This window comes from Rhinolophus sinicus, linkage group LG02 (assembly GCF_036562045.2).
Source record: "Rhinolophus sinicus isolate RSC01 linkage group LG02, ASM3656204v1, whole genome shotgun sequence".
Classification (NCBI taxonomy): domain Eukaryota; kingdom Metazoa; phylum Chordata; class Mammalia; order Chiroptera; family Rhinolophidae; genus Rhinolophus; species Rhinolophus sinicus.
This window is the reverse complement of record NC_133752.1, coordinates 52,971,426-52,996,865: the sequence shown is the minus strand read 5'-3', so window position 1 is coordinate 52,996,865 and position 25,440 is coordinate 52,971,426. Positions and strand designations below refer to the sequence as shown.

The following is a 25,440-nucleotide window of genomic DNA, read 5'->3' as shown; positions in this document are numbered from 1 at the left end:
GGGGGTAGGGATAGAACTACAATTATCTACTTTCATAGGTGTATACTGGAGTCCTGCAGGCACAATTTATTTGACCTACATTTTAAAAATTTGGGAAATGCCTTATATAAAAATATTTCAGATTTCTGTCTTAAGAAACTGGACCCTCTGGCCACAGTGGTCCTGTATTCATACAGGGGAAAAGCAGGCTGGAGCTGAGAATCGGCTGCTCTCTTTATACATGCTCTCCCAGACAACTAATTTGCCATCCCTTACCCTCTGGGACGGCTCTTACATCCTTGTTCATTTTGTCTGCTTCACACCGCAGGCATCGAGATTCCCGCGGTTTATGAAATGGATGCAACTTTTCTTTTTAGGGGTAAATCTCTTTGTTAAGAGGTGAGGGGGGGAACCCAATGGCTGGTTTGCTTCCTAACAGCCCTAAATCTCCTGTTTTTCAGAATGGCCTAAAGGAGGGACCTATGTGTGGAAGGATGGACCTTGTAATCTCAGCTCTACCACAAGCCAGCTGTGTGACCTTGCACAAGTCCGTTAAGCTCTCTTGACCAAAGGCAATGAATGGTCTGTAAACGGACCTGCTCTAATACCTCACAGGGCTGAAGCACAGCATATAGGAGATTTTGAAAGTACTCCTAGTCTATAAACCGCAAAACGCTGCCCAGCGTCTGTTACAGAGTAAGACACCGTGGCTTTAGAAGTTGGTTACTGGAATCTGTGCGGCTCCCACCTCCCACGCGCAGAGTGGGCGAGCGGAAGACGATTCTCAGGGGAGAAAGTCTGGAAAACTGGCTTACAGATGCAGCAAGAAGTTCCTCTGCGGGGATAAAGTTGTTGGCGGCATTTTTCAGCCCCCAGAGTGACATACAAACTCCTAGCAGAGATGACAGACACCGCCGGATGGCCAGCGCGGGAACCAGTTCCTGGGCCACCTCCCTGCTCACAACCAGGGCTCCACAGGCCTGACCTCAACCCTCCCGACCAGGACCCCAGACCCAGGACCCTGGGCCTCTCCCTCGCCTTCAACCCCCACAATCACTCCCCCAGCCCCCTCCACGTGACAAGAGCCGGAACCGTCACTTCCGGCGGCGCGGGCAGCGCGCCTGCGCCGGGCACCCAGCCTCAGTGAACGGTTGGCGACGGTGCCGCGCCGCCAACGGCCGCGAGTCGCGGGCGGCGCGGGTCCGGCGCTGGTGGCGGAGGCGCCGCGGGCTGCGGTGCTGAGGGTGTGTGGCCCGAGAGGTCCAGCCCATTGCCCGGAGGGCCGATCGCCCCGCCTCTTTCCCCATCTTCCTCCCTCGCGCCCTCCTCCCGCGCTCGCGCACCCGGCGCTGGGGGAGGCGGGGGGCGACGGGGCAGTGGCGGAGGCGGCGGCGTCGCCTCCGCACTCGGGCCCGCCCCCTCGTGCCCCGCCCCGTCCCGCCCCCCCACCGCCCTCTGCGGGAGCCGGGCAGCTGCAGCGGAGCCGCGGAGCGGGCGGCGGGGCCGGGGCAGAGCGCTGTGTGCGCGCGGAATGTGAGGCTCGGCGGGCCGCAGCGCGCACGGACGCTCGGACCGGCGAGGGGCTACGACCCCTCGCGGACGCCCAGCCGCGCGTCGGGCCGGGGACTCGTCCTCTCGCTTGCCCTTGTGCGTGCCCCGCGCCCTCCAGCGCGCCGGCGGGACCATGAAGAAGTTCTCTCGAATGCCCAAGTCCGAGGGCGGCGGCGGCGGAGCGGCGGGTGGCGGGGCCGGCGGAGTCGGGGCCGGCTCTGGCTCCGGTAGCTCGTCCGTGGGTGTCCGGGTGTTCGCGGTCGGCCGCTACCAGGTCACTCTGGAGGAATCGCTGGCCGAAGGTACGGGCGCCCGGGGAGGCTGGGCAGTCAGGTGAGGGAGGGCTGGGGTGTGGCGGTCGCTTCTCCCGGTCCTCACCCGCTTCTCTCCTCGCTCTCTCGTTTTACTTCTTCCCTCTTTTGCCTCTACTCGGCCAGCGAGGGCTCTTAAAGAGTAGCTTGGGCTTTCTCTCTTAAGCCGGCTTTTCTCGCCGCTAGCAGCTCTAACCGGTGCACAGCGCTCTTATTACGAGTTTAAGTCATTTTCAGTCCTTGAAGCGAGGAGATAAATAGAAAACGTCCTAACGAGTGATGTGGGGTTATGATTGGTTCAGTGACTCATTAGAGGTTCAAATCGAGCAGGATTGAGACTCAGCTCTGCCAGCTGTGGCTCAGGCGGGTGTCATGCGTTGGCCTCTTCTTCCGAGTCTCCATGCGCGCCGCTGGGCACAGGACCTTGTAGCCCCTGGTGTTGAACCTGGTTTTGCTCTTGCTCAGTCATCAGTTGAAAAACAATGTATTTTTGTGTGTGCACGTGTAGCAGGTTATAATTTGCCCCAATTTACTTAGTAGGTGGCTTTGGGGTTGCAGGTAAACTTGAAATCTTCGTTATTTCGAATCTTTCCTATCAGACAAGGTGCTATTCATACCCTTTCATTGTGTCTCGTGGTAGTACTTTAAAGGTGATATGAAAGCAGGTTAACTTTCACTTACGAAGTTTTGTGTTCGGTCCTTCATTATCTTTACCAGGCGAAGTCAGCCGTTGCAAGTAGGCATACAAAAAAGTTTACTCCCTTAAAAAAAAAGATTCTCCACTTCAGTTTTTTATTTCTTGTATAATTGGCTTGTAGAAAATACTTTTCTCTTGTTTATTACATGCTCCATTGATCTTTGAGTTTTTAATCGCAGAATATTACAAAATAAATACTTTTAAAAATTCATAAGAAATATTTTTTTTATAGAAATAATTTTTTATAAGTGGGCCTTTTAAGTTCCAAGGTGAATAGAAGACTTTGAAGAGAGTAGTTTTGGTTCTCTGAAAGATGTTGAAGAAGTGGTTTGAAGACAGTGGGTTGAGATTCCACTTGTGTTTTTTGAAATACCATAAAACAGTAGTAAATTAGTGCAAGAAAAAATCTGAAGGCTTTTGTCTATAAAATATTCTAAAGAGAAAGACATCTTGAATTAATTAAGGATGGATGTCATTGTTTTGCAAGCCATTACCCCTAATAATGAGCCTAGCTGACCCATGGAGAGGTGGAAGGAGGATCCTTAGCTGCTCAAAAGCATGAATAGATAGATGGTGATTGGTTTTTATAGATGGATTTACTATGATGTAAAATGTCCTACCTCTTTATTATAGATAAATTTCAAGTATTGGTTTAGATTGAGTTGTAGATTTTAAGAAGACATGGCTATTAACACTCATGTTGTATTTCTGTCTTTAAATTGTTGTAGTATGGCTTGAGTAGTATTGCACTCACTTCATTTTACTAAATCACATATGGGTATTTTATTCAATAGAAAGAAAACATTGACATTTCATCAAACTAGACTGAATTTGTAGCTTCTATCACTGCTCTAAGCATATCCTGTCAATACCCTAAGTAAGTTATTGTCAATAAAAATAAGTAATCTTAGAAAATAAAAATTTTTTAAATGGGAGTGGTCACTCAACTACTAAAAAACTGAAAAAAAAATTTTTTTTCCCAAGCACTAATGCTGCTACTGTTAGAGTGTACCACTGATTTTTGCCGTACATTTGCCCTTTCTCTTGAATAAATCTGTGATAAGTGCTAGGATGAAGCAAGGGTTGAAGAAACCCTTTTGGAAGATGGAACTTCCCCCTACCCAACACCCCACCTCCTGTGACTAGGCTTTTGGTTTTCCCTGGAGGGGAGGCTGAGGCCTAGGCTTTCTTCCTTGTGTATTTCTTTTCTCTTCAGGATACACACAACTGAATAATGTTCATTTTACTTTTTGATTCTGACAATTTGTTCTTATTTCAGAATGCTTAATATCCTCTCCTTATCAAAGTAATACCACAATTTACACAAGATGTTTAGGCAAAAGTCTGGTTCACATTCAAGAATGATCATTAAATAGTTGACAGATACATTTGCCGGATTATAAGATTAGGGCAAGTGCTTCTGAAAAGGCGTGAGATTTTAAGAGTACCTGAATTGGGGAGAGAGATACTATTGAGAGGGAAAACGGCTGGAAGCAAAGAGAGACCTAAAAACAAACTGGGTAGATTTTACATTTTTTGCTTTAAGTCAGTGTTGTTTAAACAGATGCTGGGCGCTGAGGTGTTTTTGCTACATTGTTGTGAACACAGGATCATTGTTCAGAATAACCTCTGCAGTGTCTTCGAGTCTTCATAAAGTCTAGTGCATGCATGTGTGCGATCTGTCTCTCTCTCTCTCTTTCTCTTGTGTGTGTATGTATGTATTTTATTGTCATTATTTGCAGTAGTTATGTTCTATAAAGTCACCATGAACAGTGATTTCGTGACTACTGAACCATTGCTCCCAAGGGAAATACAGGGTTAGGGTACTGTAAGCCTCTATTCGCAACATTTTTGTCAGCAGTCAATATACAACCTTGTTTTGTTTGTGTTTTGTTTGTGTTTTGTTTAAGGTGTTTAAAGACACCTTATTTAATATATATTGTTGACTCATTAACATTGAATTCATGGCCAACTCATGCCTAAATGAAGGTAATCCAATACATGTATTTTTCTCTCTAAGTGGCGTCACAGCCTTCTTGCACTTAGAAACACTAGATAACACTTTGGCACTATGCTTGGGGGCCATTTAAAAAATAAAATTTCCAATAAAAAGCACAAAAATGAGAAAAACATGACACTAAATAGACCTCGAAAAGGGCGCTCGTTTATAGTAGGAGAGCTGAAACCAGAAGGCACAGCCTCAACTCCTTGACTCCAGCTGGCTTACTCAAAGTTTTCACCACTATGAGCATGTGTGCAAATAACTGTGAAAGTGCCATTGTATTGATTTGTGGGTATTGATTTAGAGGATACAAATAAATTTTAGCAAGTAAGCTAATTTAGAAATATGGAATCCCCAAATAATGAGGATAAACTAGTATTTATATGTGTATATATACTGCATATACATAATTATATATTATATATTTACTTAAAAAATAAACATGCTCAGGAGTATGTATACTTATGTTGTATGTTATAACTAAACTGTTGGAGTTGTTTCCTCTCTGAAATACTATATGCTTTGTATCATATGAGTTATTTCTTTCTAGTTAAATACATACATGTTTGAAAATGCTGACAACTTGTACCTTTTTAGGTCCTGTTCAAAGTTTAGAGGACTGATACCATAGTGGGGCATTTTCATGGTTTTTCTTCAGAACAGTTTCGTTTTAGGAGCGCATGCTAACAAAATTCTACTTTGGGCTGTAGAACTGGATTAGAGACATACGTAAATTTTAGCTTGAAACAGTGTCAAATTGCACATGTAATTCAATGTAACCTTCCAAGTTTTTATTAAAACAAGACTGGCTTTCTGATCACATGCCTCCATAGGCCTTCAGTGCTAGTCAGAGGAATTTAATATTGCTTGATAACGGGAAGAAGTTGGTTCTCAAGTAGGGGACATTTTTTTCTAAATGTCCTTGGTACAAAGTGGACTTAAATTGGTATTTTAGAGACAGGGACTCTGTCCATAATATTAATAGTTGAGATAATCTAATCACGAGGTAATGAGGGCTGGATGGGAATGGTATTTTGAATATGATTGATTGAAGGGATAAGATTTTCTAACACGGGCATGGGGGTGGGTGGCACTGTCAGTAATTGGAGGCCAGGAATTTACTACAGAGTTCTATAAAAGTAGCTCAGTAGCTCTGTCAGAGTTAACTTGATTAGATTAGTGTGAGTGAATTTAGGCTAAGTTTTAATCAGTTCTCATTCTTAATTTTAGAGGGAAGTAGTAAAGGACATCTGATTTTGCAATATAAATCAGTAGGAAAATGATGGATTTAAGCATGATGTCTCATTTGCAGAAAAGAATCTGTGGTTATCCAGTAACAACTTGTAAGTTCAAGTTCCTGAGAGAGGACAGAGAGAGCAGAATAAGGGGAGAAGTTAACAAAAATATCAACAACTGTTACTACTCTATAATGGTTTGTTAAGTGCCTTCTGGTGCCATGCCCTGTATTAGGTGCTACTTATACAGTGGAAAACAAAACATATTTCTTTGGCTTTATGGAAATTACTTAATGTGGAAGATAATGTTAAACAGAAAAATCATCAAGTTAATGTAGTTAACAATTTTGGTGGTTATATGAGAAGAAAGCATAGGGTTTTATGAGAGAAAAACTGATTCAATTTACATTAGAGGATACAGGAGGTCTTTTAAAAATATTTTAGCAGAAATATGAAGTATAAGAAAAGTTAGGTAAAGGCAGAGGTTTGAAGGCAGGGGTGCTGTGGAGTATTTCATGAAGAGAAAAGTCCCTATGTGGGAAAGAGTTTCAGGAACTGAAATATGCCCAGAGCTGTGGACTATGGTAAATGAACCACATGGAGGAAGGACCCCAAGATGGTGTTGGAGAGGTGCCCAGGATCCGGGTCTTTGTATGCCATGTTGAGGGTTATATTTTATCAAAAATGCAGTAGGAAGCTACTGAAAGGTTTAAATTAGAGCAGTGACATGCTCTGATTTGTAGTTTTACAAGATCATGGTGATTGCTATGTAGAGATTGTTTGAGACGCAGACCAATGAGCTGGTTTGGCAGTGGGGATGGAGAGGAATGTTATAATGCTCGGATGGGAAGATGTGGTGGATTGAATGGGGGATGTTACAGGAAGTGCGAACAGTGACTTGTTTATGCAACTCTTGGATGGAGGTACCATTTGCTGAGATGGTAAAAAGTAGAGAAGGAACAGTTTTGGGGGGTTGGGAGGATATCCACTGGTTTTGGACATGTTTAGTTATCTGGGAGGTAATGTCAAACGGGAAGTTGAGTGTGTATGGTCTGGTACTTGGCAAAGGTGTCTGGGTTTACAGACAGATCCTTCTGATTAGTGAGCATTTATTTGACTGTTACTTAAAGCCCCAGGAGAGGATGGATGTAGGGAGTGAATGAAGAATGAGAAGGGGATGGCTCTTACTGAAGGACTCCTGTAGAACATTGGTCTTAAATATTAATTCATCAGAATCATTTGGAGGGCTTGGTAAACCACAGATTGCTGAGCCTGACCACCGATGTTTGATTTCTTTTGTCTGGGTGGGGCCCATAATTTGCATTTCTACCAACTTCTTCCCTGATGCTGCTGGTCCAGGAACCACACATTGAGAACTAGTGGTTTAGAGCAGGCAAAGAAGACTAAAAGGAGCTGCCAGAGAGGTCTGAGGAATCCCAGGAGAATCGGATGCCTTGAAACTTGAGAGTATTTCATCAAGAAGGGGAGGGAGTCAACAGGTTTGTATTGCTGAGGAAGTTATTTTGCTTGATCACGTTTTTTTTTTTCCTGCCAGGCATTTACAGTTATCCATACTCAGCCCTTAACCTACCTTTTAAATTTTTCCTCTGGTTATTTCTTAACAATACTCTTTGCTCCAGCCACCACGTGCCCCACTCCCTGTTGTTCCCTAATTGAATCTTGTAATTGTCTATCACTGTGCCTTTGCCTGTGTTATCCTAGCTCCTAACTGCTGGTTATGGTCACTCCCTTCATGTGGACATTTGTAGCTCTTTGCTTTTTTCTTCTTATCACATTTGATCTTTTGTCTTGAGATACAATCTTGTAAGCACTTGGAAATACTAAGGTGGTTAATTATTGTTCCTGACTCATTTCGACTAGCAGATAGTAAAATTCTTGAGGCTAGAAGGACCCTGTACTAGTTGCTGTTGTATCACACAGATTGCCTTTGCCATATTATGGGCATTCAAATATTTTCAAAGGAAATTATTATTATTTTTTTAACCAGATGGAGTTCTTCAGTAGAATTTAAGACCTGATTTGCATATTGAAAAGCACTAATGGGCTCTTTAGTTCTTGTCCCATCAAAGATCTGCTTAGGCCAGGGGACCCTGAATTTTCTGTTATACTTTAGTGAAGACAAAGTTTGAAGACAAAAGTTGTTTAAGGCAAAGTGTCATTTCAACCAGCCTCCTTGAAACAGCAAAGAAAGAAAAACCTGGATGCCCTCTTACTCTATTGAGATTATATTTGTCTTTCTTTAGCAAAGGTGGCTATATTAAAAGAAGACAAATATAACGTACAATTATGAAATTGTTTTATATTTTACAGTTGATTTTGAGAGCCTTTTGAATGGTGAGCTTTTTGAAGGCAAAAAATTTATTTATCTCTGTATCTTCAGTTTTTGCCCAGACATTTTTTCAGTTGTTGAATTAAACTCACAGGAAACGTTGCTTCTTTTTCTATAACATGGAGTTAATATCTCTTATGAAGATTAAAAGGTAATGGGTGCTATTAATAAGATAATGTGTGACAATACCTGACAGTGCATGCTAAATCTCTCAGTAAGTATGGGTCAATTTTAGGTTCAGATTTGGTTATAAGCTAGTAACTTGCTTTTATATTAGGTATTATATTACATTTATCCTGAATTAAGTATCATATTTATATTGTAAAAAATCTGAATCATTTTACTGTATCTAATATGCTCCCATGTATAATGTGCACCCACATATTTGGCCAAAACTTTCAGAGGAAAAAAATCCTCCATTTTAATTTTTTTAATTCAAATTTTTATTTTTTTACGTTTAGGTACTTATTTTTTGGAGTACAAAAGAATTTTAGTATTTATTGTTTAACATATGGTACAAGAAATTTTATGTAACAAATAATTACAAAACATAAGAACAGATACAACATACAAGAAATTTTATGTACAGTAACAAATTTACAATATTTCTGCATCACCGAAGGCCAAGAACTCTTCATTGTTGCACGTTTGTGGTATGTTCAACAAAACTGATTATCTTATTCCAGGGTATTATTTTCCATACAGATGTTGTTATTGATTTCTAGAGTTAGCACTTTTAACTCATAAGCATAAAGAAAACAATTAAAAACATTTATATAGATACAGTATTAGTACTACCCATGTATAAGGCACATACTTATTTTTCCCTCACAAATTTGGGCAAAAAAGTATGCATTATAAACTGCAAAATATGGTAATTAGATAACTTATATGGCATACAGCCGTATATAATTTTTAAGTTTCAATCAGCTATGTAGAATTTTGACTTTTATAGCAGCACATGCTTTCACAATAAAATGAAAGATATTTGCAGCAAAGGACATTACATAGAATCTACATGGTTCTCTTTTTGAGTTTATGTTATTATTGTAGGGATAGCTTTTAAAATGTAATTTTGATCATCCACTGCTATATTTTTATCCTACATGTGGCAGATTTATTCATGGACAAGTTAGTAACACTAAAACAATTCCCAATTTTGAATATTTCAGAAAATAAAGAAGAAATTATATACATATATCTCCAATAAAGGTGCTAAATTGCACTAACATCAAATTTCTTTGCTTTCAGCTGTAGTGAACTTTGTGTGGTTAATACTGACATTTTCATGCTGAGCAGATTGGGAAGGTTGTCTTTGGTTATTTTCAAAATTATGGAAATAATTTAATATTTATTAGTATCTTTTCCCTCCCTCCCTACCACCCTCCCTCACTCCTTTCCTTTCTTCCTTGGTTTAGGTGTATTTTATTGGTTTTGTTAGTATCTTTCCATCATGGGGGCCACAGAAGGGAGCACTTGGAAAGGTCCTTGATGTTGTTAATATTACATAACATACTAGAAGGTAGAGCTGATGTCGGTCCTTGCATTGATTCTGGGTCTTCTTGTTTAATGTTCTTTACTAATCTTGTACATTATCTTGGTTCTTTTTCATCTTTGCTCCCATTTTTTTTTTTTTTTTTAATCAAAACTTGGAGTAGAAGCAAAACACATTTGGTAGCTATCAAAATGATTAAAACCTTGACTGGAATTCAGAAATGAAGAGCCTTGAATGGCAGTTTTAAAGATGCTGAAGGTTTCATCTGTAAGGGGTTGAGACTGCTTATTCCTTGATTTTATCCTGCATTCGTCTGGTAAACTCATCTACCCACAAGCCGACTACTATTTTTAGAGGACTGAGTTGGGAAGTTGAGTGGTTAATGACAGAGCTGTTTTAAATAGTTGGGCACTTAGTTAATTTGGAGATTGTCTGTGTGTATCATCTTTACAAATGAGATCAGTCAGCACATTTCTGCTAACAGTTCCCATTCTCTCTGTAGGAAAAGTGGTTGTTGGGCCTTTCCACAGAGAGACTTTGTTTTTGGAATGTTTGGTTTGTCCTGGTTTTGTAGAATTCTAGTAATACTAAGGGCATAGTTTGGAATGTAACATTTAGGGAGTCATTTTGCAGTGAATGTTGTTTTAAAATATGAAACAGTTTTCACTATTAGTTTGCCTATTTTAATGTTTTATTCAATCTTTGAAATGGTACCTTCTTGGAGGGAACTTTTAAAAGAAAAGCAAAACTTGTTAGGCCAGCTGCTGATCCTAGTCCCTGCTGCTAACTTACATTGTGACATTTTGACCTTAGTTTCCTCAAGAAAAAATGACTCTAACTTCCTTTCCCATTTTAGCATTTCTGTTTCTATGTATGAAACTGATTCTCACTATTCCTTCTGATGAGAGAGGAGCACAGGGAAGGAGGGATGAAGATGAACAGTGTAGGATTGAGACCATAATGACTGTGTTTGATTATCATGCATTTGAGTTCTTTGGGAAGCTTCCCTATGGATTAGCACTTTATTTTTTTGTACTGGAGTATAAAATTAGTTCTTAATCACTGGGAAAAAGTCTTTTCTAAGAAGTTTACTTATGTGCTAACTCTTTGAGATAAGGGGATGGGTACTCAAATAAAATTGTGTGCTATTTTAGAGTACTATTTAGTTTCAAAGGGTATGCCATCTTTATTGCTTCTTTTGCCACAGTAATTTATGTTTGCCAAATGACTCATTTGTAACATATGCAATTTGGAGGGTATCTGTAAATAAAGACACTTTCTTGTTTTTCAAGTTTGTATTTGGAAATAATGTATGAGGAAGAGTTATAGCACTATTTTCTCTGAGTGAGTTTATGGATAGAAAGTTTACTCATAATATGTGTCAAGAATTAGTTACTTTTTGTTTCCAGTGCTATACACTCTAGATTGGATCTTGAACACCTCTCAGCTTACGTTCTCACGTGGACTGTTCTCCTGTTAGGCTTTTTATTCACCAAATCAACTTTTGTATTCCTTCCAGTTATTCTTTCTGAAATGGACTTGTGATATGTCACCCTCTTATTTGCCTATCCAAGTGAAGCACAAACTCATTATCTGGACTTCAGTGCCCTCTGAAGTGTGACCCCAGCCCACCTCTCCAGCCTTAATTTTATGCTCTAACTCTACATGTATATTGCTGCTCATGTACTTGGTATTTTCTGCACTTCTCTCATGCTTTCTCATTCCTGTTTTTCAGTTTATGTTGTTACATTTGCCTAGAATACAGACACCTGCCACCCCTTTTGTGTTGAAATTGGGTCTTGCAGAATATATTTCAAATACAGTTACTTTCTTGCAGTCTTCATTTTTTCCATGAAACCCTGTTAACAACCAAACGAGTGTAATTATGCCTTCCTTTGATGTCCTGGGTAGCAACTGTTGCTCATATTGCACTTATTTTACACAGCTTTGTTCTATTCCAGTAAAATGTGCAATAAAAAGTTTCCCCTACTGCAAGATTAAAGCTCCTTCAAGGTCTGGCATATACTCATCTTTTATTTTTTGAAGTGCTGTATTCGTGATAGGTATTCAGTACATTTGTAAGAGATTGAGTTTTGAATTGAAAAGTAGTCAAGAGGTCCTGTAAAAATTTGCTACGAAACAACTGGATAGCAACTATATTTGACATTTCCAACTGTTCAGGTGATATTTAGGAACAGGTTGGCCCTGTTTTTCAAGTTTAGTTTAGTTTATAGAAACTAGGCTTCCAGTCAAGGTGGTGGAGTAGGTAAATGCTGTGCTTGCATCCCCTCACGACCACGTCAAAATTACAACTAAACTACCAAACAACCATCATTAGGAACTTCCCTGAAGGCTAGCTGACCAGAAGTCCTGTAACTAAGGATATGCAGAAGAAGTCACATCGAGACTGGGAGGAGAGACGGAGAAGGAAAAGGGGCTGGTCCCACACCCATGTGTGGCAGTTAAAATTGGGAGGGCTATCTCGGCTGTAGAGGTCCATTCAGAGGAGTGAGGTGTCTCAGCCCCATGCCAGGCTCCCCAACCCAGGATTCCAGTGCCAGGGAGAGAAGTCCCCGTAACTTCTGGCTGTGAAAACCAGCGGAGATAGTGGCTGAGTGAGACTGAGGGCTAGTGGAGTCCCAGGAGTCCTCTTAAAGGGCTCGTGCACAGACTTACTTGCTGACAGACTCACTTGCTCTGAGTGCCAAAGTTGGGGCAGTAGCTTGAAAGGTGCCAGAGACATAATGGGGAGGAACTGAATTGTCTGGCTTGCTTCAGGGAGAGGGTTGGAGGTGCACCTCTGTTCGGGCAGGTGCCATTTTGTTCCTTTGTTGAGCTCTCCCCCCACCCAGTCTGCACCTGCAGGCATAGGTGGGCACCAAGTCTGAGTCTCCATCAACCTGGCTAACACTGCTCACCCCACCCTGGTGATTCCCTGAGACTCCGCCTCACCCAACTTTCAGGCCCATCTGAGCTGCTTTTAGCGGCTTTTCCATACAAAAGGCCTGTCTCAGCTTATGCTTTGGAATTTCCTAAAATCTCCCAAAAGTTCACTAACCCCAAACAAGCAACGGTGGGCCTCGGCATATCCCGTACCTCTTGCTAAGCGGCTCTGAAGTCCGGCACTAGTGGAAGCTGGCTTCAGTTCGCAGCTTAGCCTCTCCTAAGTGCCTATAAGCCCAGCACAAGTGGCAGCCATTTGCAGAGCACTCTGTAGCTCATAACAGGTGGCCTTGGGCTGTGCACAGGCAGCAGTTGACCTTGGCCTGCACCAGAGGACTCAGAACCAGTCCCCTGGTGGCCAGTTTCAGACCACACCAGAGCACCACCCAACCACCTCCACAAATGACATATCTGAAGGGCGATTTGGCAGGCACCAGAGGCCCGCTAAAGTAAATCCTGCCCTGTGGGGTCAGTCCTAGCACAACAGCTCCACTGTAGTCACTTCCAGTCCTCACAGTCAATCAGCCTGAGGGGCAATCCCCCTTGACATGCCAACAGCAGTCAAGCCTCAACAACAGGAGGACACACACAACCCATACACGGGCCACACCTGGAGCACTGGCTCAGGTGACTAGGGAGGCTGCACCACTTGGTCCCACAGGACACCTACTACCTAAGGCCACTCTACCAAGACTGGGAGACATAGGAGCTCTACCTAGAAACAAACATAGGGTGTCAGCCAAAATGAGACAAAGAAGCATGTCCCAAATAAAAGAACAGTAAAAGAACTAAACAAAATGGAGAGAAACAATCTATCACATGCAGAGTTCAAAACATAAGTTACAAGGTTGCTAGATGATCTTAGGGGAAGAGTAGATGAATTTAGTGAGAACTTTAACAAAGAGGTACAAAATGTAAAAGTAGAGATAGAAGATCCGAAAAAAGAGCCAGTCAGAAATGAATGCAGTAACAAATAATACATGAAAGGGAACCAGCGGTAGATACCCTGTTTCCCCGAAAATAAGACCTAGCTGGACAATCAACTCGAATGCGTCTTTTGGAGCAAAAATTAATATAAGACCCTGTATTATATTATATTTCATACCTGGTCTTTTTAAAAATAAGACTGGGTCTCATATTAATTTTTGCTCCAAAAGATGCATTAGAGCTGATTGTCCGGCTAGGTCTTACTTTTGGGGAAACACGGTAAGATGAAGCAGAGGATAGAATTGGATTTGGAAGACAAGGTAGCAGAAAAATTTCCTAACATGGTGAAGGAAATAGAGATACAAGTTCAGGAAGCACAGAGAGTTCCAAACAAGATGAACCCAAAGAAACCCACACCAGCACACATCATAATTAAACTACCCAATGTTAAAGACAGAGAGAGAATCTTAAAAGCAGCAAGAGAAAAGCAGTTAGTTACCTACAAGAGGACTCCCATAAGACTGTCAGCTAATTTCTCAATAGAAACATTGCAGACCAGAAGGTATTAGCCAAAATATTCAAAGTGGTGAAAAGGAAGGGCCTATAAACTATACTCTACCCAGGAAGGCTATCATTTAGAATTGAAGGAGAGTTAAAGAGCTTCCTAGACAAGAAAACGATAAAGGAGTTCATCATCGTTAAATCAGTATTACATGTTAAAGGAAATTCTTTCAAAAGAAGGGACAAAACAAACAAAGATCAATAATATGAATAATAAAATGACAATAACTATGTACCTATCAAAAATCACTTAAATATAAATGGATTAAATGCTCCAATCAAAAGACATAGGGTAGCAGAATGGATAAGAAAACAAGGCCCATGCATATGCTGTCTATTAGAGACCCATTTCTGATCGAAAGTCACAGAGTGAAAGTAAAGGGATGGGAAAAGATAGTTCATGCAAATGGGGGGAAAAAAAGCTAGGGTAGCAATTCTTATATCAGACAACACAGACTTTAGCATAAAGGTTATAACAAGAGGCAAAGAAGGACTCAGCCATTGCACCTCTGGGTGTTTATCCAAAAAACCCCAAAACACTAATTCAAAAAGACATGCACCCTATGTTCATTGCAGCATTATGTATACTAGTAGCCAAGATATTGAAGGAACCTTAGTGTCCACAGATAAACAGATGGATACACATGTGGTACATATATACAATGGAGTATTACCCAGCCATAAAAAAGATAGAAATCTTGCCATTTGTGACAACATGAATGGATTAGAGGGTATTCTACTGAGTGAAATAAGTCAGACAACGAAAGGCAACTACAATAGGATTTCATTTACATGTGGAATGTAAAAAAATCAAAATAGAAACAAACTCATAGATACAGAGAACATTTCAATGGTTGTCAGATGGGAGGGGGGATTGTGGGGGTGGGTGAAAAAGGGGAAAGGACTGAGATGTGTAAATTACCAGTTATAAAAATGGTCATGGGGATGTAAAGTGCGGCATAGGGAATATATTCAGTAATGTAATAACTATGTATGGTGTCACATGGCTTACTAGATTTATCGGAGTAATCACTTCATAAGTTGTATAAATGTCTAATCATTATGCTGTACACCTGAAACTAATACAATATTGTATGTCAACTTATTGAAAAGTAAAAAATATATATATTAAAGAATAGAAACTAAATACGTAGAGATATTTGATGATAACGTAGTTGTATTATTATCTAGATGGTTGAAAAAAGTACTAGCAATTATTATTTGGCTCCTAGCCTGTTTTATTGCTGTTATGATTATAGAAATAGTAAATCTTTGTTTTGTGGGTACTGTATTGCTTGTCTTATTAGGTATGATTCTCAAAAATATTCTAGCCTGCGTTCCCTTGACCCCTGTCATGTTTAAAGAAAGCCCTACTGTGGAACAGAGCAGCCTGAACAGGTGTCAAGTGTGTGCTCTGAGTACCTAATTTTCAGAAAGTAACAATATTTCAAATGGTCAACTTGCCATGGCTTTGTCTTGAGTAGCTGATATAATAGTACCAAGTCTTAATGGGACAGCTGGTATGTGAGAGAATGCGAGATTAAGAAGAAGGAGATCTCATCTTCTTAACATTCTGTGGGAAGGAAACACATGACCATTACTTTGCGGCACCCCTCCAACCAGTCTGTATAATATTGGAAGTCTTATTTTCTAGGTAGTGAGACATTGGATTTTCTTTGAGATTAGGAAATTTGTAAACCTGGTGTGACATCAGAGAGTAGCAAACTAAGTCTTTGTGTAGTTTTGTTAATAATTAATCATTATCAACCTAAACATTCTTTTCCTTGTTTGGTTTCCTGGAAGAGAGGTTTCCAATACACCACTTTCCCTGCCCAAATGCTGTGTTTACTTATTTTTCTTAATTTTTTGTGGCTGCATCATTGTTAGGGCTGGTTGGAGCTTCTTACATACATAAGTATTCTCCTTTGAATGAGATTGTCAGTAGTTAGTCTAGATTTTTATTATTCATTCTGGAATCATTAAGAATCATTTAGTACTAATTAATACCAGTACTAAAATGACTTACACATAGTACAGTAAAATATTTTACTTTAGTGAATATTATCAGGACTGTTTTTCCAATGAATGGGATTCTGCATCACTGGCCATGACCCACTTCTTTATTCTCTGGCCTGCATAGCAGAATCTCTCCTGAATGTTAATGGTCTATTCTTTGAACCGCCCCCCCCCCCCCAAAGCTACTCTCTCATGCTCAGTAGGACTTACATTTTGAGTTATTTTTCCAGAAGTAGGATGTGTACATGCGCAGCTGTGCATAGGCTTTTAATAAGTGATCAATAACTGAAGCTGGTAAGATAGTTAATTGGTGACGTATGCAGTAACGTAGATCTAAAGAGGTGTTCTTGTTTCCTCACTAGCCCAGTTCAAATCCTAGTTGAATAGTTAACTGGATTGTTAAATCTTTGTTAAGTTTTCGTCATTTAGAAAAATTCTAAGGATCTCAAGTCCTTAGAATTGAGATACACACAGACACACAGACACAGACACACACACACACACACACACACACACCCACACCCCCACACCCCCGTGAAGCTAGCTGTTACAGGTTTTGTTTTTCAGGTCATTTAAGTGGGTGGGGACTTAAATGTTGCAAATCCATCATTTTTTTTTAAAGTGTGTTTGTGTATGGCACTTTGCTGTATGGCACCATGTCATAAGGAATGTTGGAATAGAATTTGCAAGGTGCTGTATGAATCTATGGTGTCCCAAGTTGGATGTAACTAATTTAATGTCCCATGCATTTCTAGCATGAAAAAGTTCTATTTACAGATTGAGGGTTCAAATTTGCTCTCACCTTAGAGAGGTGGCTATCTGTCTTAATAAAGGATACATGTATTTTAAAAAGTTATGGTGGGCTATTACTGATGTTGTCAGGTCAATTCTGTTGATATTTGTTGTTTAGAAGACTAAATATAGGGATGGGAGTGGTGGGTGGTGTATAACAATCTGAATTAAGAGTAAGACCGTCTCAGCTTCCTTCAGAAAATATGCTAAGTATTATATTAATTGGAGTTGGTATTGTTGGAATAACAGTCTTGATATTAAAATGCTAGTGTGTCATTAAATCTCCCATAATTGTAGCAATTTTCTAATTTTAGTTCTTTCATTTAACTATGAGAAAGTAGTGTGAGGGATGAATCCAGTCACGCTGTTAGTGTTGGTTGTGGAGGGCAGGGTTTGGGTCCCATCTAGCGCTCTTTCCACCAATGGCTCCTGTGCATGTACAGACCTTTGATTGGAGTAGAGACTTCAAGCCAGGTTAAGGGACTAGGGGACTTTAATGTTCTGGAGGCAGCTGGAGTATTAATGGGTGCCTGAGGAGTCTGAGGTGGAAGGAGTATTCCTAAACAGTTATGACGTAAAGCTTTCCTACTTTACTCTTCCTACGGCCATCAAATCAGTGTTACAGTTATTTAAAATGTCAGGGTTAACATTAAAAAGTTTAAAATTGCAGTTTCCCCCAAATTAGTCTGTTGTCTCCGTCTAGAAAGGTCCAGTTCTAAATGAAATAATGTATTTGTGAACTGTAAAGTCAGTAACATAAAATAGCATTACTTGAGCTTCTTCAGTTGACTCTAGTATAGAGATATCTGGGACCTCCTGTAGGGTGGAAGGAAAGTGAAAGGAAGAGAAACAGCTGAGTACTTACCCCCACTTCCTTCTCTTCCTAGTTCCAGGTTATGAGAACTTTAAGGCCTGGAGTCTGATATGCTGTAATATCAAATCCCTTTTCCCATTTAATTTAACTAATTTGTGCTATATTTATTCAAAATTAAAAGAAGAAACAAGGTTCTTTCAAATTTTTATTAGAACATAACAAATGAATTTGACTTTAACATGGAATAATAAACTTCTGAGTCTTTGCAATGAAATAAATTCCTATGGCATCTTAAAAGAATTTTCTTAAAAATGACCTTATACGAGACTTCTAGGATACATGTGGCACATTTTTGTACACATGCTAGTAAAAAGTTAGAATGGTGCTTGATCTATGATTTAAAAATATTAAAAGAGAAAATTTCTTAGTATTTTTATTAAATGATGGAATTATTACTATCATTATCAAGAAGCATTTTTCTCATCTGTATTTTTCTAAGTAGAGAACTTTTTACAGAAATTGAGATATTATTGACATATTAATTTCTGGTTTACAGCATAATGATTCGATTTGATATTTGTATGTATTATTAAATGATCACCACAATAAGTCTACTTACATCCATCACCACACGTGGTTACAATTTTTTTTCTTGTGATCAGAACTTTTAAGATTCTAGTCTCTTAGCAACTTTCAAAGACATAATACAGTCTTATTATCTGTAGTCACCGTGCTTGCTGTATACTACATCCCCAGGACTTAGAGCTGTTTTGTAAGTGAAAGTGTAACCCTCACCACCAATCTACCTCGAATATCTGTCTCTCCTTTACTTCCAATTTTAGAGGTTATGCCCCTGATTATCTTGTTCACATTCCTTTCTCTCAATTTATCTGATTTTTCTTCTATTTTCTATTTGTTCCTTAATACTTAACTGTATCTGATTCCTGCTCAGCATATAATCCTATTTATTTCTCTTAAAAGAAAACAAAAGCAAAAAAAGAAAGTTCTGTGATCTTCTGTGTCTCTTTCCTTTTGTCATTAATTGACTTCTCAAAGAATAGGCTTCAATAATGGTTCTCAAAGTGTGGTTTGTGGGCCTCATGGGGAACGAACCGGTTCCCAAGACCTTTTGAGGGGATCTATCAGGTCAAAATTATTTTCAAAATACTACTAAGACATATTTGCCTTTCACACTGGACTGGCATTTACACTGATGGTTCAAAGGCAGTCATTCAAACTGCTAGTATGTTAACACAAATCAAGACAGTTGGCACCAAACTCTATTAGTAGTTATTGTATTTGTTCTTTACTGTCATGTACACTTTTTATTTTTTAAAAGCCAGTTTCCTTTAAGAATGTCCTTGATGAAGCAGTAAAAAGTCTTTATCAAGTTTGGCTCTTGAGTATATGTCTTTTTATTTTTATGTTTTGATTGTGGAAATATATGCATAACAATATTTACCAGTTTAACTTTTTAAATTTATAGTTCAGTGGCATAAATACATTCACATTGTTATGTAACCATCATCAGTATGCATCTCCAGAACGTTTTTTCTTCCCAACTTGAAACCCTGTACCCGCTAACCGCCAACTCCCCAGTCCTCCTCTCCCCAGCCCTCGGTAACCACTGTTCTACTTTCTGTCTCCGTAAATTTGACTATTCTAAGTACTTCCTATAAGTGGACTCATACACTATTAGCCCTTATTTGTCTGGCTTATTTCACTTAGCATGTCTTCAAGGTTTGTCTATGTTGTAGCATGTATCAGAATTTTCTTTTTAAGTCTGAATAATATTCCATTTATGTATATATCACAGTTTGTTTATTCCTCTTCAGTGGACACATGTGGGTTCCCGCCTTTTGGCTATTGTGAATAATGCTGCTGTGAACATGAGTGTACAAATATCTGCTCAAGTCCCTGCTTTCATTTCTTTTTGGTATATACCCAGAAGTGGGATTGCTGGATTATGTGATACTTCTATGTTTAATTTATTGAAGAATTTTCATACTGTTTTTCATAGTTGCACTTTTTAAAATTCCCACCAGCGATGTACAAGGTTCCAATTTCTCTACATCCTCACCATCACTTGTTTTCTTTTTTCCTGAAATTTTATAATAACCATCCTAATGGGTGTGAAGTGATTTATCATTATAATTTTGATTTGCGTTTTCCTAAAGATAAATGATGTCAAATATCTTTTCATGTGCTTGTTATTGGCCATTTGTAAGTGCACATCTTTTGATTATGTGAAGAAATGGAAAGTATACATAAAACACTTGCTGCATAATGATTATGGTAGTATAATTGAGGAAAAGCACTTAGGCGACTGTTTGAGTTGTGCCCTGAAATAGCTGTGTTTTTCATGGAACATTTTTATTTGAAAGTGACTGACAAACTATGATTATTCATTTAGATCTGGGTATTTGACAGAGATTTTCTCAAATAATGAGGTGAGCCTGTCACTTCAAGGGAAACAACTGACAGGTGTTATTAATGATAGAGTATGAGCTTTCAAAAGAAGATTAGAATTTTGGAAAACTTCTGTCTACCATTCATTGTAAACTTTTGACAGCTTCCCATTACTTGAAGTTTTTTCTGAGGAGATAGGTGATAATATTAACAAATATGATTGTTTTAAAATTGTGTAATTAAGATATCTTTAACGCAGTGGAATGTTATTTTCCAAATGCATGATGTTACAAATGCAAAGTACAAGATTGACCATTGGATTTTAATGTAACAGTGCCAAAAATTCAGTGATGTGGTTTTAGAAACCGTATTACAACTAACCTTTAAGAAACTACTAATTGCCATATTTTGCTGTAATAGAGAAGAATATCCATAGTTATCTGAAAAAACTATTAAAATATTCTTCGTCTTTCCTTCTACATATTATGTGTAAGGCTAGATTTTTTCCCCCTATGCTTTATTCATCCAGAATAACGTGTCATAGGAGATTTACTGCAGAGCAGGTATGAGAATCCAGCAGTCTTCTATTAAGAGATTTACAAAAATGTAAAACATTGCCATTGTCTCTTCATTTTTGTTTTGAGAAATACAGCTGTTGTTTATAAAGATGTTATTTATGTTGACACGTAATGTGTTTATTATTTTAAATAAATTAATGAAGATTTGAAGTTCTTAATTTCTAATATGGTAAATATGGATTGATATAACTCACATAAACAAAAGATTTTTGGGGTTTTTAATCATTTTTAAGACAGTACAGGGATCCTGAGCCCAAATGGCTTGAGAATAGCTGAGTGTGCACTGTGTAGTCTAGCAAACTGTCTACTACGTAGCCACTGGCCACATGTGGCTACTACTTAAAATATACTTGGGATTTCACAGCCTTGACATGAAAAAAATAATGTAAAAGATCTCAATATTTTCATATGCTGATTACATGTTGAAATAATAGCATTTTGGATATATTGGGTTATGTATTATTAAAATTTACTGTTTTTAACCTTTTGAATGTAGCTACTATAATGGAAAATGGAAAATTACATGAGTATGTGGCTCACAGTATATTGCACATATATTGGGCAGTACTGGTTTGTAGTGTAGTTTATTGTGCGGACCTACACTTTGCAGTTGGGATTGTTCACCTGGGGTTCATAGATACTTTATGTGAGTTTTTCTTAGGAGAGGGCTTATGACTTTTTAGCATATTTTCAAAGAGACAAAGAAGAGTTAGGAACTGCTGTAGAATGCATAGACCACCCACCTGAGTTGCTGCTTGTAGTTCCTTGGGCACTGCTGATGGCTTGGATCAGAGGAATCCCTTTCTCAGTCAGGGAGGCAGGGCAAAACCAGTGGTGCTCATTGCAGCTTTGTTTACGGTGGCCAAGACATGGAAACAACCAAAATGTCCTTTGATAGATGAATGGATAAAGAAGTTGTGATATATATACACAATGGAATACTATTCGGCGGTAAGAAAAGATGATATAGGAACATTTGTGACAACATGGATGGATCTTGAGAATATAATGCTAAGCGAAATAAGTCAGACCGAAAAATCAGAGAACCATATGATTTCATTGATATGTGGTATATAAAACTGAAAACAACGAAAGAACAAGACAAACAAATGAGAAACAAAATCTCATAGACACAGACAATAGTTTAGTGGTTACCAGAGGGTAAAGGGGGTGGGGGGTGGGAGATGAGGGTAAGGGGAACAAATATATGGTGATGGAAGGAGAACTGACTCTGGGTGGTGAACACACAATGGGATTTATAGATGATGTAATACAGAATCGTACACCTGAAATCTATGTAACTTTACTAACAATTGTCACCCCAATAAACTTTAATTAAAAAAAAAAAAAGGTGGTGCTGGTGGTGTGGTGAGATGCGTCCTTGGCTTCTCAAGTTGGAACCCTGGATGAATGTTTCCACAGAAAGGTTTCTATAGAGAGGCAGTAGGTGTAACGGTTCTATTAGTCCTGCAGGTTGACCTGGGAACCCGATTATATCACATGTAGGATTATTTCTGTGGGAAAATACTCTGAATGCCAAAGATTAGACTTAAAAGCTGTCAGAACACAGTCCACTACTGAATCGGGGCTTTCATACACTTCATGCTGGGAACCTGATCAAATGAGTGAATTTTTTAATTTGAGTATTCACAGAGGTTGAAAATAAAATATTAAGCATGGGTTAAAGTGATAATAAATTCCAAAGATGAAGTTACAGATGTTTGCTTTCTATTTATCCCTAATCATTAAGTGGGATTATATAAATAAACCACTGAATTGGGTACGTGAATTAAGTGGTTGCATGTTTACTTTGAGTCAGGTCTGCAATGCTGTTTGGGTTATAGATTCTTGGCTTATGTTGTCAGTTCTCATCAAGAAAGGCTTCTAAGACAATGAAATTTCAGGGCCTGATTAAGTGAAGAGAGTGCTGGATTGAGGGTATTCCAAACATAATTATTTGATTACAGCCCTTCTTACTTCACATATTGCCCACACGGTTCATCACAATGTGCCATAGTAACTTATTTTTGTCTCTCTCCCGAAATAGAACTGTAAACTCACATACTGCGTCCTACTTAAAATGTGTTTCAGAGGCTAGAACAGCCACTTATTTGTTGACAAAAAGAATATAGGAGGAGCTTCCATCTGATGGTTAGTTAATTAGTTTGGGTGAGATGCATGAGCATGGTAATTGGGTTCAGAGAGCTTTCAAGGCAGCCTGAGAAAGCAGGTGATGGGTTGTAGAGTCACAGAGGACAAGATGTTGTTGAGGGGAACTTGGGAAAATTGAAGGTGAAGGTCTCTGTACTTAACAGTTGTAAGGCCAGGCAGTCCCAAGGAGAGGTTAGCATGATGCTGAACTTGGGAAGAAAAGACAAATTTAACAGAAGTATATAAAAATTGGCTAAAATCTGATGCTTTTGAAACCCAACAGATATTCTGGTGAGAAGGAAATTGTGAAATGGGTGAGAGATGATTGAGACTTAATATCCAGGCTTTGGGTTTAGGAATGGAGAAGTTTTGAGATGTAAGAAAAGGGGGAGAAAAGTAGTATTAGTAGACAACTAAGTTTATGTGTAGTCATTTTCAGTTCTGCCAAAAAACTACTACCAAAAACATTGATTCTAAAATCGGACTTCTCCACTGCAGGAGGGAAAATGGGGGAAGGGGAAGAGAAAGGGTATTGTGAGTGAAAATAAAGGAAAGTCAAACACAGTGATTTTATTCCAGTCTTATGGATGGGATTTCTGATGAGGGTTCCCAGGGGCTGGTGATAGAGCAGGGACGTTCAGGGAGTACGCGTGCCTCTTGACTTGAATAGCTGCTTTGTTTCACCTGTAGTATTGTTTTTAAACATAATTTTGGGATGTCTTATTCTTTAACACACTGCTTCTCAAGCTGTAATAAGTATATGAATCTTACCTGGGGATTTATTAAAATAATTTCGGATTGAGTACGTGTGGGTGGGATCTGAGGTTCTGCATTACCAGCAGGCTTCCAGGTGACGCCAGTGCTGCTGTTTCCACAGGTCACATTCGCCTTTAGCCAGATTCCAAGGAGGGAGAGAAAAAAATATCCCCAAAAGTGATCAAAGTAGTTCAGGATGAATATCTGCTTACTCGTTAATGATCTTCAGATCCATCATTCATAGATAGCAGAGCTAATGCAAGGGTTCTTAAACTCCGTCTGGGGTGCTTATTGAATAGACTTTTGGACTTAAATCCCAGAGATTTAATCCTAAATTTAGAGAAAGGTACAGAAAACTTCAGGTTTAATAAGCACTCTGTAATTCTGCAGTGTTTGGATTTTGGTTGCATTACATGAAAACTATATTAACCTGGGATTGGAGGGGCTGGGGGAGGGATTAGCATATTGACAGTATTGAGTGTTTCTTTCCAGGAACATAGCATGTCTTTCCATTTCATTCAAATCTTTTATGTTTCTCTGAAGTTTTTATTCATTTGGGTCCTGCAACTTTATAAGCTTAGTCCCATGTGTTTTATATTATATTGTAACTGGATTGACCTTTCCAGTAATGCCAAAAAAAAAAAAAAAAAAAAAATTTTTTTTGATTATCATGACTTTGGGAGAAGATAATTTGCCTTTAATTAGGAATATATTCTTATTACCTTCTCATTTAAGCCTGAGGAATCAAAAGATAAAAAGACATAGATGATATCTGGGAAGGGCTTGCAATCTGGTATGTTTCTAAATAACTACTTTCTCCACATACAGTAAGTCAGGTCAGTGGAGAACAACATGGAAGTCATGAATGTGAGAGTTACAAGAAATCTTGTAAGATTTTGGTAGAAAGAAACAAAGGAAAAGTGAACATAGTACCTGCTGGGTGTCTGCGAGAAACTGAACTGTTTCAAAGGTTCCTTTATTACCTGAGTCTTTAAAGTCAAAGGGGACAGTCTGTAAAGTAATTTTCAGGTTATGGGAATAATTTTAGAAACGTTGTTAACATATAGAGCCACACTGAAGGAGGAAAAAACTGTTTCCTTTTTTTTCAGTTTTCTTTCTATTGAATTTCTGTGAATTATTTTACTCTGAAAACAATTTGTTCGTAAAGAAGTTATCATATTTTGATAGAGACTTGTAATTGTCTAGGGAGCTTTCTCCTGAATTGCTAAATTTAATGTGTTCAACAATTCTTAAGTAGACAGGGCAATAGCACCATTCCCGTTTTGTTATGGAGAAGGAATCTGAGGCCAACAGGGTCAGGTACCCTGAGAAGCCAGTTACGTGGACAATTTCAGGAAGGGGATATAGAGGACCGGAATTTGGAAAAAGTTCTCTTTGTTGCATATTCCAATAAAAGTAGTAAAAAAATAACATTTTTTTGGATTGTGTATTTCTTTGAGACTCTAATGAAAGTTAATATAAACCATTTCCTCAGGAAAATGTACATATACACACGTACTGCAGAAGATTTCAGACTGCATAAGCATATACTTTGCCCTTAGACTCCATGACTTTCTATGATGTTTACAATTAAAAAATGATATTCAAGGATGTGTATTTTAGTAACTTAGTAGTGACTATAAGTACTTATATTATACATGGAAATGTTGGGAATGAAAGTGTAGAGAATTTATGATTTTTCACCTATATACAAATACTTTTTTCATTGGAGGAGATTCTGGTGCTGATTCAAATGTGTGTGTGTGTGTAGAGTTTTATGTAGTTTTCTCAATATGTTTCGCTTTTCTATCAGAAGTACATAAATGTTTGTAAGGCTGTGTCTCGTCTAATCTCTGAGTATCAGAAGAGGTTA

At 38.8% G+C, this 25,440-nt stretch overlaps 1 protein-coding gene across 2 annotated transcripts in view; it reads left to right on the top strand.

Moving 5' to 3' along the window:
- Positions 1–1,458: 1,458 nt before the first annotated feature.
- Positions 1,459–25,440, top strand: part of BMP2K (BMP2 inducible kinase) — a 114,998-nt gene continuing 91,016 nt past the window's right edge. For both annotated transcript variants that reach the window (XM_019720179.2, XM_074324418.1), the window contains exon 1: positions 1,459–1,832. In XM_019720179.2, the coding sequence (XP_019575738.2) occupies positions 1,664–1,832 (169 nt within the window). In that variant the 5' untranslated portion in view covers positions 1,459–1,663. The remainder of the gene's footprint in view (positions 1,833–25,440) is intronic.